This window comes from Garra rufa, chromosome 13, assembly GCF_049309525.1.
Source record: "Garra rufa chromosome 13, GarRuf1.0, whole genome shotgun sequence".
In the NCBI taxonomy this organism is placed as follows: domain Eukaryota; kingdom Metazoa; phylum Chordata; class Actinopteri; order Cypriniformes; family Cyprinidae; genus Garra; species Garra rufa.
Genome location: NC_133373.1, coordinates 10,517,286 through 10,534,941, shown reverse-complemented (window position 1 = coordinate 10,534,941; position 17,656 = coordinate 10,517,286). Strand labels below are relative to the sequence as shown.

General features: G+C 36.2%; 1 protein-coding gene across 2 annotated transcripts in view; it reads left to right on the top strand.

Moving 5' to 3' along the window:
- Positions 1–5,094: 5,094 nt before the first annotated feature.
- dab1a (DAB adaptor protein 1a) overlaps positions 5,095–17,656 on the top strand; it is a 42,726-nt gene continuing 30,164 nt past the window's right edge. Inside the window, exons 1-4 of one of the 2 annotated variants that reach the window (XM_073816455.1) lie at positions 5,095–5,201; positions 9,201–9,263; positions 9,641–9,737; positions 14,575–15,183. In XM_073816455.1, coding sequence (XP_073672556.1) covers positions 5,124–5,201; positions 9,201–9,263; positions 9,641–9,737; positions 14,575–15,183 — 847 coding nt within the window. In that variant the 5' untranslated portion in view covers positions 5,095–5,123. The remainder of the gene's footprint in view (positions 5,202–9,200; positions 9,264–9,640; positions 9,738–14,574; positions 15,184–17,656) is intronic. The other variant, XM_073816456.1, reaches the window with a different exon arrangement.

Sequence of the window (17,656 nt, the reverse complement as noted above, 5' to 3'; positions counted from 1 at the left end):
CAACCTTTAAACTGCATTCCAGTAAAAATCCCAGTCATTGAACCTTTACAGTATTATTTACATTCAGAATGTTAAGTAAAGAGATCGAAATGAAGGGAAAAAAAACGAATATAAACGAATAATACAAATATTACGGAAAAAAAGAGGATCAGTTAATGGACAAGACTGGGATGCATAAAATATTTCTTGTAGAGCTATTTTATTTGATGTACTTTATGTAATATTTATTCATGATAAATTTTGAATGCTGCCCACATCGCACACAGACAGCATTCGCATATACAGCATCGCCTATTGTTAATATAATAATTTAATATTGTATTAATTTCTGTAACAATTAATATAATAATTTCTTAATTCAAAATAAAATATTAATTAACCTATCTCTGATAATACTGGGTTACTATGGTCACGCAGGTTTGTTTAAGCATTAAACTCGTGGCCACAAGAAATACATGTTGTTCTCTCAACATAAGAAGTCGTGGCCACGAGAAATGGATGTCGTTCCCTCATCATTGCATCTCGTGGCCACGACATAAGGATGTCGTTACCTCAACAAAATGATCTTGTGGCCACAACATAATATGACGTTCCCACGAGTTAATATGACATTCCCACAAATTAATATCTCGTGGCCACGACATAATATGACGATCCCACAAGTTTATATGTCGTGGCCACGACAAACTTAAGTGAACCGAAGGTGTCCCCTCCCGGTCACCGTAGTTTTGTGTTGTTTTTTATGTTTTGTTTGCTTCTGGTTGGTTTTGTCTTGTGTTTTTTATGTTTTATTGTATTCTGTTTTTATTCTTTTGATGTTCTTTTAGTTTTATCTTCTGATTTTCATGTTTTGTTTTATTCTGTTTGATTTCTGGTTTGTTTTGTCTTGTTTTTTTTTTTTATATTGTTTTGTTTTAATGTGTTTTTAATATCTGTTTGGGTTTTATCTTCAGTTGTTTATGTTTTGTTTTGTTTTGTTCTGTTCTGTTTGATTCTTTGTTTTGTTTTGTTTTGTTTTTGTTTTTGTTTTGTTTTGCATCCTTCACAACAGAAATTGGCTACAGTATCATGCAAACTACATTTAACATACATTGTTTTTGGACATGTTTGCGCAATAATATTTCCTTTGCGCTAATTTGCGTTAAAACAAACGGCACTCAGTGGGTGCAATTTATTTGTAGTGAATTCCTGCGTTGTATTTCTGTCTACTTCAGAAGTGATTTGTTGATAAACAGTATTTATGCTGAAGCATTGCTTTAAATAACCCATTAGTGTTGTTCGTTTTTTTTTTTTTTTTTTTTATATCTCTTCCATGTATTATTTAATTTCATAGCTGTGCTTCCCAGTTGGTCTCATGCCTGTGGCTATATGATCAGTCAGAGAAAGACATTAACACTCCGGCCGTAATGAAATGGGCAGCACTAAAAGCGCACAGGACACTGCGAAGATAATTATTATCTCCGAGGGGACGGTTAATTGATAGTCGTTTGAAGTGATAACGATGATAGAAAAGTAGGCTGATGGATTGTGACAAAATAAGCGAGCTACTCGTGCATTTGCATAAAATACTAATGTTTACCCTCAGAGCTGTTGCCATGGAGACAGTTTAGTGTAAATACTGTAATTTCAGCTATGGAATTACAATGCATCATGTGAGTCATACTTCCACAGGAGAGGCAGCTTGTTATAATAACAGATAAGAAGGTGGTTATCAGCACTCATGATATCCATCAGTAATAAGGTGTCAGCAGCATGCAGGGTGCTTTGACTGACACAGTTCATCACTATGGGGCCCAGCTGTCATCTTTCCCATTATCCTCAATGGTGATCCCCAAGGGTGTGTAAAGAGATTGATTTGATGGCATCTCTTGGGCCGGTAATATTACAGCTGTTTAATTCAGCTACTGGCCACAGTATAGATCGGCAGTTCCAACTCAATGACCTTCAAAATCAAACAAAGTGAGACAAATCAAAATTTTAGTTTATTTCGAATTTGAGTCCAAATTGTTTGTAAACATAGATTGTTGTATTATTCTGAACACTGAAATCAGTTCTGCTCTTGTATTATGAATGATGCCTTCAATAGTTTTGCTGTTTCAGTGTTAACTGATTGTCACAATCCTAAACTGGTTTCTCTCTTTCCCTTTCTATCACATCTCCTCTGCTGTCCTTCATGTTTGTCCATTCAGTCATTCCCACATTAGCAGATATAACATGTCACAAGCAATGGCCTTCTCAGATTAACACAGAACAGCAAGCGCTAACTCAGAGAGGCTTTCAGACTTAACCATCTCAGGTGTCGCCTGCTTCTGCAACCCAATCCACTGATCTGGAGTCAGCTCTTGCTTGATTTTATTGCATGTTTTACATGTATGTGTTTTGTTTGTTTTTCTGATATTCTATAGATGTTGTATGTGTATCTTGTTGTCAGAGTTCATTCTGGTCATACTTGGTTAGTCGGATAACTTTCAGCATAACATGAGAAGCCTGGGTGATTTATTTTGCGGCAGAAATGACTGTTATTGTCCACCAGTGGAGTTGTATTGAAACGGAAAATTATCATATTTGTTTTACTGTATTTTTGTATTATATTTGTATTTTTTAAATATATATATACTTACACGTCCGCTCAAAAGTTTGGGATCAGTAATACTTTTTTAAAGAGGTCTCTTATACTCATCAAGGCTGCATTTATTTGATTAAAAATACTGAAAAAAGTAATATTGCAAAATGTTATTACAATATAAAATAATGGTTTTTATATTATATATACTTAAAAATATGATTTATTCCTGTGATGCAAAGCTGAATTTTCATCAGCTGTTTCTCCAGTCTTAAGTGTCACCTGATCTTTCAGAAATCATTCTAATATGCTGATTTATTATTAGAATTGTCAATGTTGGAAACAAAAATTTTTACAAAAATAACATGAATAACATGTTTGTTTGTTTTTTTTTTAAAGAACAGCATTCATTAAAAATATAAATCTTTTCTAACAATGTAAATCTAAGCTATCACTTTTATTAATTTAACACATCCTTGGTGAATAAACGTATGATTTGTTTTTCAAAAAAAGAAAGAATACACATTTACTGACACTAAACTTTAAACAGTAGTGTATATTGTTAGATAAACTTTCTGTTTTAAATAAATGCTGTGCTTTTTAACATTTTATTGATCAAAGAATGTTGAAAAAAGTATCACAGGTTTCAAAAAAATATTAAGCAGTACAACTGTTTCCAGCACTGATAATAAATCAGCATATTAGAATGATTTTTGTAGGACCATGTGACACTGAAGACTGGGGTAATGATTCTGAAAATTCAACTTTAATTACAGATATAAATTAAAATGTAATGCATATTAATACAGACAAAACATTGTTTTACATTGTAATAATATTTCACAATATTATATATTTTTCTGTATTTTTGTTTAAAAGAACACAGCCTTGATGAGCATAAGATCAGTAAGATTTTTATTGTTTTTTAAAGAAGTTTCTTATGCTCATCAAATTTCCTTTTATTTGATCAAAAATCCAGAAATATTATTTCAATGTAAAATAACTGTTTTCTATGTGAATGTATTTTGAAATGTAATTTATTCATGTGATGCAAAGCTGAATATTCAGCATCATTACTCCAGTCTTCAGTGTACCTTGATCCTTTTGAAATCATTCTAATATGCTGATTTATTATCAATGTTGTTGGTGTTTTTTTTTTTTATTATTATTCTTGAATAAATAAAATCTGTTAAAAAAAACAGCATTTATTTAAAACAGAACACTTCTGTAACAATATAATCTACCATTTAAAAGTTTGTGGTCAGTAAATTCTTATTCATTGTTTTTTTTTATTTTAAAGAAATTAGTACTTTTATTTACCAAGGATGTGTTAAATTGATCAAAAATGTTAAAAAAAAAGATTTCTATTTAGAATAAATGCTGTTCTTTTTAACTTTTTAACTTTTTTCATCAAAGAAAAATAATAAAAAAGTAATAAATCAGCATATTAGAAAGATTTATGATTTCTGTAGACTCGAGTAATGATGCTAAAAATTCAGCTTTGCATCAATAAATTATATTTTAAAATATATTACAATAAATAGACATTATTTTAAATTGCAATCATCTTCTGTAAAAAGTAAATGCAGCCTTGATGAGCATAATACATTAAAAAACATTACAAATCTGATCCTAAACTTTTGAACAGCTGTGTACATACATACACTCTTAAAAATAAAGGTGCTTTACGATGCCAAAGAAGAACCTTTTTTATCTAAATGGTTCCATAAAGAACCTTTAACATCTGAAGAACCTTTCTGTTTCACAAATTTATTTTTAAGAGTATACATACATATATACGCTTTACACCACTTTATCCGGCTAACCAAGTAAACTATATTCGAAGAAAGAGATCTGGGTTTTCTTTTCAATTTCATGGTATGCCCATCCTTTCCTTTCGTATAAGATCCTCTCCTCGCCCGTGTTGCTTTTTCGGCAGCACAAAATATAAGACAGGAGCAGCTGTTGTTCATGGTCTTTTGCTCTCCCCATGTTATCTCAAGGGATGCCCATTTGAGCACATTATTTTCCCATTAAAGCCTGCTGGCAGCTGGTTAAAAATCTTTTTTTGTTTGTTTCATCCCTCCTTCCACCAATTACAGTTTGGGGATGTGACTTAGTGAAGATAAATACAGTTGGTTTTTGCATTGTGTTTAGCTCAAACCTGTTGCACACTTGAGAGATAATGCGGTAAAATGCAAAAACCATGAATGAATAGTGAGTTGCACAGGTAAAGTACCATTCATCCCATCTACTCACATTCACTGTTTCAAAACAGACCTCATTTCATCTCATTTCCATGTTTCCCATCTCATCCTTCACTGTAAAAAACAAAACAATCTTAAATCAAACTTAAATCTTAAAATTAAATTGTTATCCTGCTGCCTTACAATTTTAAGTTGAATCAATTCAAATATCTAAGTTGTCACTTAGTACAACTTAACATTTTAAGTTGACTAAACTTTTTTCAGTTGACTGATCTTAAAATTATAAGGCAGCTAGGTAACAAATTATTTTAAGTTGATTGAACAATTGTTTTTTACAGTGTTCATCTAACACCATGTTATCATTGCAGAACAAACATAACCAACAAGTCGATCTCTTGGATCTAGACACTGACCTGTTGCTGGTCACCCAGGTAAGGTGGACAGTGATTAGATGAAGTTTCTCCACACCCGACCTAGAAAACTCCTCTAGCTGTAAGTAAATGTCACACTACCCGCTATGAACAGTTTATAGCCTTGGTAAATCCCTCCTCTCATGCTTTGTACCTTTTCCGCTAGTCTCCTGGAAGTAGTCTACTTACTCATACCCGACCTTTCTTTTTCATAGTCAAATGACTGAGCTCTTATAGATGACCCCAGACTGACCCTGTTGAATAGGTTGGATTTCGTGTTCCCATGCTAACCGCGCAGTTCATAAATAAACTGGAGAAAGGTCCTCGTGACCTTCTCGCCGTGTGACCGTGTGCCCAAGATTTTACAGAGTTTTCAAAGGTCACACACATAGTCGTGTTCTTGTGTGTGCTGTTTTTTAATTTTTTAGATTATTAGAGACAGACAAGTGGAGACAGTAAATGCCAGCAGAACATAAAAGAAGAGAGTGCAATTATTCTTTCGTAAAGAATGTGCTTTAGCCCTTTTGTAGATGTAGGTGTTAAAAAAGAGCACTGAATTTAACGAAAGAACCCTGTGGTCTGGCCTCAAGCGAATGCATGTACGAAATGCTTTTTAGAAGCAGTGTGGAAAAGCTTTTCTGTCATGCGCCAGTCACTTTAAACAGCTCACAAAATGCTCAGCTGCTCCCCGCTAGCAGCACAATATCTGCTCCGTTTTCTCATAAACACACTCAAGAAGGACACGGTGCCCACAGATGTTCAGAAACAGGTGAACTGGCCATTGTAACTGTCCTCGTCTTTCGTTAAATGTGTAGTTCACCCCAAAAATGACAGTTACCCTATGATTTACTCACCCTCAAGCCATCCTAAGTGTATGTGACTTTCTTCCTTTATGTGAATACAATCAGAGTTATATTAAAAATATGTCATGGCTCTTCCAAGCTTTATAATAACAGTGAATGGGTTTTGAGATTTTGAAGTCAAAGTGGGGGGGGGGGGGTGGCTTAATAAAGGCCTTCTGAAGCAAATTGATGTGTTTATGTAAGAAAAATATGTAAGGAATAATTGACGACGGGCCGTAGAATTCTTAGAAAATAATGCACACCCGAGGTTGTGATGCGGTCACGACGCGAAGCGGATATACTACAGTTATACTACAGTTACCACACCTCAAGACATCGATCAGATGATATATTTCAAGACATTCGTCTGGTTTTTATCCTTAAAACGCTATTGTGAGTAGGATTAATTTCTTACGCAGCTCATCCAACAGCTTCGTTGCTAGTTCCAAAACGTCATTTTAGACCTAGTAACGACGCTTGAGCCGTTGATAGCAAACTAATGCAGTTAATAATGAAGTTTAGACAGACCGACAGACAAGCAGACGGACGGCAAGAGAGGGGGAGAGAGTTTAAGATCGTAAATTACCTCTCTCAAGTCTGTGTGTCTCTCAAAGGTGACTGGCAGCATCGTCTCTACTGACAGTTAAACTTTAAGTTCATTTTCTTCAAGACCATGCCGTTGTTACCTCGCGTGAGAATTGTCATGTCGTTTTTAAGTTGTTTATCGTCAGAGATGCGCTAACAACATTAGCGCGAGTGCTAACTGTATGTGTGTGCGTCTGTGAGTGAGAGAGAGCGAGAGAAATAGAGTATGTGCTTTCCGTACATAATAAAACTTAATATTGTGGGAAAAAAACATGGACATAATCTGTCGTTTTTATCCCGTTGTTTACCGTATGTATTAGTTTTGCCAGTGTCACTGTAGCTTTTGATTATTTTGTTGTTTTGGGCTGTAAGGACCTTTGAAATAACTGAAATGGTGTGGCGAAGTGATATAGACATGTACTGCGGTCAAAAGCTGCCTGGAACTACGTTCGCCGTGCGTTTCCCTGAAAATAATGCACACCTCTAGAACGTTCGTCAGCCAATCAGATTCAAGCATTCAACGGCCCTGTAGTATGAACATATTTAAATCACATCACATCACTTTTTATGATGGATCGACGCACTTTATTGGACTTCAAAATCTCAACACCCAAATTACAATGTGTATTACAGTATGTCTTTAGCAAGCATTTAGATCAACTTAACTAACCAGCCTTTACACAAACATTTTTACAGCAGCTAAAAGGCCAATGTCCATAAAGATTACTAAAAAATAATTTTATATTTCTAAACTTTTACAAATTATAAATAGTTTCAACTTCAGATTGGGTGATTTGTTAAAGGATTGCTCCACTTCCAAAATAAAATAAAAAAAAATCCTGATAATAGACTCACCTTCATGTCATCCAAAATGTCCAAGTCTTTCTTTCTTAAGTTGCAAATAAGTTTTTTGAGGAAAACAATCCAGGATTTTTCTCCATATAGTGGACTTCAGTGGTGCTCAACGGATGCACTTTCAGGGCAGCTTCAACTGGCTCTACACAATCCCGGCCGAGGAATAGGGGTCTTATCTAGTGATACGGTCAGTTATTTTCTAAAAAAAAAAAAAAAAAAAAAAAAAAAATTCTGTACTTTTTAACCTCAAATCCTTATCTTTTCTAGCTTCTAGCGTACTCTGTGCACTCGGGGTTCAATACAGTAAGGGTATGTCGAAAAACTCCCATCTCATTTTCTCCTCCAACTTCAAAATCATCCTACATCGCTGCAGAAGTACCGACCCAATGTTTACAAAGTGAAGGTGTAAAGATGGTCAAACGCCCTTTACAATTTTTTTTTTATGTAAATGAGAAATCATTTCGCTAGATAAGACCCTTGTTCCTCAGCTGGGATCGTTTAGAGCCCGTTGAAGCTGCATTGAAACTGCATTTTTAACCTTCAATCCATTAAGCAGCATTGAAGTCCACTATATGGAGAAAAATCCAGAAATGTTTTCCTTAAAAAAATTAATTTCTTTGCGTTATTCAAGACATGAATATCTAGGATAACATGGGGTTGAGTAAATTATCAGGATTTTTTTTTATTCTGAAAGTGGAGTAATCCTTTAAGATGTGAAAATAGTAGTCTAGTAGTCTACACAACAAATATATGACCTTATATGAAAGACCACAGGACTATCATTAGGAGTTAATAAACAGTATGTGAACATGAATAGTTTGTAATGTGCTTAAAATCACTAATTAAGCTTTTTTTAATGTATAATATCTGTTAAAATAATTTAAAAGTGCATGATCATATGAATTGAAAGTTTAATGCCATTTGTAGAAATTTAAATTTACATTAATTAATGATCAGTTAATCATTTCAATAAGTGCATTGCTAAATAATAAGAAGCATATTCTCTTATATTTCTAGCTATGTGAATAAATATTAACTAAAGATCTGTGAAGCATTATATAACGTTTGTTAATAATTTATTAATGAAAGTTCTGTCATTAAAATGATTGACACATACAGTTTGGATTGGCGGTTCTGGGCAAAATCCACTCAGCCTGTCATGAATGAGCAGGGAGAGTGGCAAAAACCCTCTTAGGGTAAACAGAACAGAACAAAATGCAAAGTCCTGACTATGGAGAAAGGAGGAGTTAGGGATGGAGGAGTGTGATTTGCTCCTGAGCAAGAGATAAAGCTGCTAAACAATAGTAGGAATGCTGTGATAGGCGTCATTTTCCTATAGGTAGATGAGAATCAGCTGAGAGTCAGCCGATGCAAGCTTGACTCACGTCACCTGCCAGAATTAACACTATATGCTTGATTTATTATAAAGTGTTAGAATAGAATAATCAAAAATATAATATATATATATATATCTGTGTGCTGTACATGGCTGGTAGGTACAGGAATCATCATCATCGTTTGTGTTTTTACATAATTGTACAGCAACCCACTATCATTTATGGAACCGCTGTCATTTATTACACAACTCACTATCACTAACAGGTCACCTTTTGTATTCAAACCACTGTTTGCTCAAGGTAGGTTCAGTCTGTGGCAAAGACTAGAATGACATGGCAGTGAGTGCTGAGGTGAAACACGTCTGATTTTATGCCGCTAATTATTCCTCTTTCATCTGCAGAATATCAACCAGTTAGAGCTTTTTGGAGACATGTCCACCCCTCCTGATATCACGTCCCCCTCGGTGAGTGACTCTAGATGATCATATTACATCAAGAGTATGTTCAGAATAGAATACTGTCAAAAATCATTTACTTACCTTTAAGTTGATCCAAACCTATATAAATTTCTTTATTCTGCTGAGCACAAAAGAATATATTTTGATGAGAGTGGGGACCATCAACTGTTTGGTTACCTATATTATTCGAAATATCTTCTTTTATGAGAACAGAAGAAAGAAACAAATACACGTTTGGAACAACTTGAAAATTAGTAAATGAAGAATAGAAAAAAAATAGAATTTTTGATTGTAAACAGTATGCTATTTTGAATACAGTTAAGCAAGTTATTGAGCAAATATAATGCTTCTGTTTAGTCTGCTATTATTATCCTCTTCCACAGACCCCAGCATCTCCGGCTAATACTCTGGACCCCACGCTGGCCCACCAGACCCCATCCGAACTGTTCACCCCCTTCAACCCCGCCTCTGTACCCTCAGGTAGGAGAGATTTGTCTTTCAGACAATGTGTGTGTGCAGGAGAAAACAATACCAGGAAAACAGATAAAGGAGACATGGAACGGGGCGGATGCAAATTAAATAATGTGTCTGTCTAGTTCTGGCTAAATAAGGTGTCCCGTCCTCCTGCTGTAGAATATGAATGCTCTCATTACTGGCTGCTGTACTGATCTGCATGATAAATGCCTTGTAGAGGACACAGCGTTACCCCTACCTCCTCTGGTGGTACTCTGTTTGTGTGTGTGTAAGTGCATGATGTCTTTTTAACATGCACATCTGTTCTGGGGTCATATCATACATTTTTATTTTGTTGTTTTTTTCCCTTATGTCCACTTAGTCAAGGATTTTTTGCACCACAAATGGACAGAATGGAGTTTTTAGTTTTTTAATGAAAATAAACAAATTAAGTCAAGTCACCTTTATATAATACAGACTGTGTCAAGGGAGCTTCACAATGATAAACATCAGTTCAGTGTTGGTTTCAGTTTAGACAGGGCTATGATAAATAGTATTTTAATTGTGATTCATTTCTGCTTTCTTCAATTTACAAAAGCAAACCCTAGGTATTATGGCATGTATGGCTTAATATAATGTTAATGATGTCTCTTACTGAAATATGTAGTAGAAACCCATGAAAGATTGACGTTATTTAAAACATTGAATCGTTCTATACCTTTTTTTTTTTTTTTTTAATTATGTTTAAAAAAATTCTACACAAGTTGGTATGATTAGAGTCTTCATGAAATGTCTGTGACATGCTTTGGTTAAAATTTCTCAGTGGTTGTATAAAACAACACGCTTTTTTACCTTGTCAAAAACAGCTCTGTTCACGGCGAGCCATTTTGGCGAATGTTTCTTTAAATGATAATGAGCTACTGTTTACCCCGCCCCACCTTTCCACATTTTGTGTACAGTATTTGGTGGCGCGTTACCATCAAAAACAAAACTAATCCACTCCATCCTCAGTAGCTCTAATGTCGGGAGAAAATGTAGACTCTTATGTTCACTTTTATATTCAAATACAAAACACCTGCATTGCTTACGAGACATTGTTTTCGCTACAGCTGCTCGAGCGTGGGGAAATGGCAGACAGCGTACAACTGGCTGAGAGCGATAATATGCTAACACAGGACAGTCTGTCAGGGGTTGGGGGCGGGGCCTGAGCAATATGACATCATACTGCTCAGAAAATCAAAACTGCTTGATAATTAAGACTATTTGGGTTTTTGAGGAATAAAAAGGAGTGAATTTATTTTTATCATGGTGCAAGCATCATGTAAAAGTGAGTTTTGCATCCGATGTCCTATCTATAATGAACAAGCTTTTACTAAAGCATTTTTCAATCATTTTGTACATATTTGACTTTTTATTGTAAAGTGCTACCACTTTAAATTCTACAGGAACACTCACATCATGATATCTGAACCAGTTATTAAAAACAAATAGCCCTTGTGCAGTGATTTTGCTCTCCCTGGGACATCTGTTCCAGCCAGATTGACTTCCTCTGAAACGGTAAACAGTACAACATTGATATGTGTGGAATCAAGTAGTGTATCATCTGTCCCATCTGTCTTCAATTCTCTCCCTCAGTCAAACTCCCCTCTGTGTTGTAAATTCATAAACACCAGGCTTTGACTCCACCACACCTGTCCTGATGGGATTCTCACAGTTCAGTTATGATAGCACGAGAACATTTTTCACCCTTGTGAAATCAGTCTGGCTTTTTTCAAGTGAGAGGTGTTCCCCAGAGTGCTTTAGGGGCTCTGGCCCTGCTGGCAGTATATTGTAAGTCACTTTGAATGAAACTTGTGTCTAATGGAACATAAACCATCTGAACGAATACACACAATCATTTAAGAAACCTAAAATGTTTTCTGTATTTACAAAATAGCATGAATTTGAGTTTTTAATAAACAGCTACATTATAAAAACACAATAAAAAATTAAGTGTTGCCCAGTCCTTGACATATGCCTGGGATACCAGGGATGTGCTCCACGTTTAGCTGTCCATGCATCCTTAACGGCAAACTATAATTCCACCTTATTTGCAAATGGTGGATCCATAGCTCAAAATGACTGCCAAGGGCCATCACAAACCAGTGCAGGGGTGGGCTGCTATGATGAGACGGCCCATTGCTACCTGACTAAATGATGGACATGCGCAATTTTCGAAATTCACATATAGAACTTCTCCAGGCATCCCGCTCACTGGTCCTTGAGAAACCCACAAACCGTTACTGCAATTCCATGGGAACACTTCACAGCTGACAGGATGGATTCGGTGCTGTGTTGTCTCTTCCAACCGGAAGCCATCAGATCCATCATGTTACCTTGTGTCAAATATTCCCATCCCCACATGAGGTGCACAGCTCAGTGACATGATGTTAGCATTATCAATTAAAGGGTAACTAGCTAAAACTAAAAAAGCTGTCAACTTAATTTTTTCCAACCCAGGCTCATGAAAATAAGTTTTGTCGAACTGTAGTTTCACAGGGTTCATACCGGAATTCTTCATTTTTCAAGTGCACCGCTGAATTAAACCTACTTCGGGTACGGACCAACATGAGAGCGAGCAATTAATGACAGAATTTTCATTTTTGGGTGAAACTATCCCTTTAAGTAACAGTTTCAGATAATAAAAACTGCAATTTATAGTACATTCTGGAAAATACAACAGATTCTTCTTTCAACTTGCTAATGGCAACACCTTCACAGAGAAGCTGTGACTGTTTCCAGGTCATTTTTAACCATAAAATAACATCACAATGTCCCATTGTGTGAGCAACCCAGCTGCAGTTGATCTCACACCTCTCTGCCGCACAGCGGAATATTCCGGACACGCTCCCGCAGTGCGTGTGGCATGTCATAGAGATAAGATACGATTTGGGGTTTTATTATTTGAATCAGCGTTACTCATTGGTAAGAAAGAGCAAGATGTGTAATGAAATAAGCCTCAATGTGAAATGAGTGAGACTGTTGTAATGGCCTCTTTTAAAGGGCGTTGCTATTCATTAAGCCCGGGCCTATTGTGAGCAGTAATTACAATAGTTCATCTGAGCCATAAAGACCTTTTTCATTATGAAAATCTAGGTCATCTTACCCCAGTCATCAAGAGATCTATGGCTGCAGCCTGAAAGTCCTTTAGCGAATGCTAAAGGTTACAGCACAAGCTCATAATGAGCTTTACATGCCAGTATTTTGGCGGGAAAATCTCATTCGATAGAGGTTCATGAACTAAGGGTTTAAGGGTGAACTTTACAAAACACCATTTTTAACCAAAAAACATTAAGTCTGCATTTTGGCTGTTTATTTACACGATAAATAATTGGGAGCCTGAAGATGCAAACTTTTGAAAATGGGTTTCAGAAACCGTCTCTGTGTAAACTCTGCAGTGATGTAATGCAAATGCATTTTGCATTTTCAGTCTATATAAATGCATATACATGCAATCGTATTGATTCTTTATAAAGTGACATCGCCATCTACTGGCCTCGCATACATAATATAGCCTCCTAACTACATGCGACAAGATTCCAGCAACAAGCTATTTATTTTCAAGATCTGTGGTAAACTATGTGTTGCTGCATTCAGTATGGCTCTAAATGTCACACAATATGATGTTTAAATCCACTTTTTACACGTTACACGTTTAACTATGAATAAAGTTGTTCCAACCGCAACACTGCAGTAATAGAAACCGTTTGTAAAACAGTTATTTTGTGTGTCTCCGTCACAGCTAGTTAGGACAGAAACTCTGTAAAAGAAACAGAAACATGTAAAAGATACTTTTATTGTGTCGCGGCATCACGTCACATGTAGTTAGGACACTATTTCGGGCTTCTTTTCTGCTGTACAGAGGATATTTTGTCACTCCTGAAACCACAGAACAATTTTTATGAAGTAAGGAATAACTGACGACAGGCCGTTGAATTCTTAAAAAAATAATGCATACCTCGGGTTATGCGGCCATAGCGGAAGCCGTAGAATTCAAAACATTCATCCGTTTTTTGTCCTTAAAACGCTATTGTGAGTAGGCTTATTTGCGCAGCTCATCCAATGCCTTCGTTGCTAATTCCAAAACGTCATTTTAGACCTAGTAATGACACTTGAGCCGTTGATAGCAAACGAATGCAGTTAATAATGAAGTTTAGACAGACCGACTGACAGAAAGAGAGAGAGAGGGAGAGAGATTAAGCTCATGAATTACCTCTTTCAAGTCTGTGCGTCTCTCAAAAGTGATTGGCAGCAAAGTCTTTCCTAATAGTAAAACTTTAAGTTCATTTTCTTCAAAACCACGCTGTTGTTACCTCGCTTGTGAGAAATCTCATGTAGTTTTTAAGTTGTTATTCATCAGAACAGTGTTAACAACATTAGCGTGTATGCTAACGTGTGTGCAAACTGTATGTGTGTGCGTCTGTAAGGGAGAGAGAGTGGGAGAAATAGAGTATGTGCTTTCCATACATAATAAAATGTAAATCCTATTGTTTACTTTATTTATTTGTTTGGACAGTGTCGTTGTGGGTTTTGGTTATTTTGCAGTTTTATGCTGTAAGGACCTTTGAAATAACTGAAATCGTGTGGCGAATTAATATAGACATGTAATGCGGTCAAGTGCTGCCTGGAACTCAGCCAATCAGATTCAAGCATTCAACGGCCCCGTAGTATAATATTTGTTTAACATATTTGTTTTATCGGGTCTCATGTAGTTAAGACACAGTTTAAGTCATTTTTGTGGATCCATGTAAACAAAAGGAAAAACTTTGCTGTTAATACAATTGTTGTTGTGTAAACATACCCTAAAATTGTCTCTGTCCTTTAGGTTACGTGACGATGGGAGCCGTGCCACCCGCGTGGGCGCAGCAACAGTTCGCCGCTCAGGCTCCATTAGCGTTTGGCGTCCAGTCCCCAGTGCCAGTCGCGCAGGTCTTACCGGGCGCTCAGCCTCTGATCTGGGGTCAAGCCAACCTTTTCCCTGCCACTCAGCAACAGTGGGCCGCAATGGCAGGGGCTCACTTTTCTCCTGCCGCTTTTATGCCTGCCCAGACAGTAGGGCCGCTTCCTGCTGCCATGTTTCAGACACTGGCTCCCATGGCAATGCCTGCGTCCTGCGAGACGCCCGCAGCGGCCATGGGTGGAGCCGTGGCGGGAACCTCAGCCTCTACGGCCTCCAGTCCGCAGCATGGAGAACGCACGCTGCAGAGACAGGCAAAGATGAGCAAGGAGATGTTTAAAGACTTCCAGATGGCAAAGCCGCCAGCCATGCCTGCCAGGAAGAGCGAGCAGCCTAACCTGACCTGCACCACAGACGCTTTCACCAGCTACTTCAGCAGAGTGGGAATGGCGCAAGACACGGATGACTGCGACGACTTTGATATCTCGCAGATGAACCTCACGCCTGTCACCTCTACCACGCCCTCCACCAACTCACGTGAGTAGGATGTTTCAGACATATGCCATGCATTCTATGATTTTGACTCAGAAATTGGGGCTGTTACAAATAAAATGTATTATAAAATGTATTAATGTTGGTTTCATATGATTTTGAAAAACTTTATACCATTTTCAGGAAAGGTTTTAGGTCAATTAAAAATTGAATGTGATTTAACCATTGAAACCATTTTTTGTTATATACTGTATATTTATGTATTTTTTTTTAACAAATGTGACCCTGGACCACAAAAGCAGTCTTAATTAGCATGGGTATATTTGTAGAAATAGCCGAGAGAAAAAAAAAAAAAAAGCCAAAAATCATTAGGATATTAAGATATCCATGTTCCATGAAGATATTTAGTAAATTTCCTACCATAAATATATCAAAACTTAATTTTTGATTAGTAATATGCATTGCAAAGAACTTCATTTGGACAACTTTAAAAGTGATTTTCTCAATATTTTTTTGCACCCTCAAATTTTTCCGATTTTCAAATAGTTGTATCTAAGCCAAATATTGCTATCCTAACAAACCTATCCTAACGTATTAGTTCAGCTTTCAGATTATGTATAAATCTAAATTTAAAAGACCCTTATGACTGGTTTTGTGGTCACAAATATAATAAATTATTAAATTATAAATATCACTGTTGATATTTGTTTTAGAAGAGTTAACCACATGACATTTTTACGACTAACCTTGCCTTGTCAAAAGTGTCATAAAAGGACCTTGACACACAGTCATGAGGGCTGTATGATACTATTTTCTGTTTTATGATTTTTTTCCCTACTGCATATTAATGCTGGTTGCAACACATGAATTTTGTTTGGCAGAAAAGTGTTTTTCAAATACAGTTGAAGTCAAAAGTTTACATGCACTTTGCAGAATCAGGAAAATGTTAATTATTTTACCAAAATAAGTGGGATCATACAAAATGCATGCTATTTTTTTTTTATTTAGTACTGACCTGAATGAGGCATTTCACATAACATACATTTACATCCAGATATTTATTCCACAAGAGAAAATAATAGTTAATAATATTTTTTTTTTTTTTTTTTTTTTGTTTAGTGATAGTTGTTCATGAGTATTGTGTTTGTCCTGAATAGTTAAACTGCCCACTTTTCATAAGAAATATCCTTCAGGTCCCACAAAATCTGTGGTTTTTCAGCACTGTTGTGTATTTGAACCCTTTCCAATGACTGTATGATTTTAAGATCCATCTTTTCACACTATGGACAACTGAGGGACTCATATGCAACTACAGATGGTTCAAACACTCACTGATGCTCCAGAAAGAAAAATGATGGATTAAGAGCCCTGGGGTGAAAACTTTTGAACATTTTTCTTAATTTGTCTAAATATCGTATTTTTTCATTTAGTACCGCACTTTAGAAGCTACAGAAGATACTTACAGGTTTCCCAGAAGACAAAATAAGTGAAATTTACCCTAAAACACGGAATTTGTGGCACCTGAAGGATTTTTCTGATGAGTTTAACTGTTATGGAAAAAACAATATATATAATGTTAGCTACAGGAATGCCTCCACGGCCACAGGAACCTCAATTAACCTTTAACTGATGTTTTAATTATTTAATACATGTTTAAATAAATCTATCAGATAATATCTAAAATGGTTGACAACTTCTTCTTCTTTTTTTATATTTTAGCAACTAGAGTTTATAACAGCCAACATTTAAATGATAATATCTCAGCAATGGTTAGAAAACATTATAATTATCTTCAAAAAGCTGCAGTTTTCCTTGTTACTTCACTTCATAAAATTCAAAATGTGTTTCTGGGTCAAGTGACGCAAAATGAGCAGGTCACATATATACACATATTAGATTTTGCAAGTTGGCCGGTATATATGGGATGGTAATAGTTGGAATAGTTTAGGAATGTAGTTTTATATCAGAAATGTTGTTTCAAGACCAACAGAATCACATTATCCTAAAGCTACATAGACCCTAAATGCGGTACATCAACAAAGAAAACAAATCCCACATAGAAGAACTTCCTCGTTTCGCTCTCTAATCGCAAGCCTTTAAAGCAACACTCCACTTTTTTTTGGAAATAGACTGATTCTCCAACTCCCCCCGAGTTAATAAGTTGAGCTTTACCGTTTTGAAATCCATTCAGCCGTTCTCCTGTTCTGGCGATATCACTTTTAGCATAGCTTAGCATAGAGCATTGAATCCTATGAGACCAATAGCATTGCGTTCAAAAATGACCAACGAGTTTCGATATTTGTCCTATTTAAAACTTGACTCTTCTGCAGTTATATCGTGTACTAAGACCAGCGGAAAATGTAAAGATGCGATTTTCTAGGCCCATAAGATTAGGAACTACACTCCCATTCCGGCGTAATAGTCAAGGAAGTTTGCTGCTGTAATATGGACGCAGCAGGTGCAGTAATATCACGGAGCACCTGAAACTAGTTCCCAGCTAAGTTAGCATTTGCACATG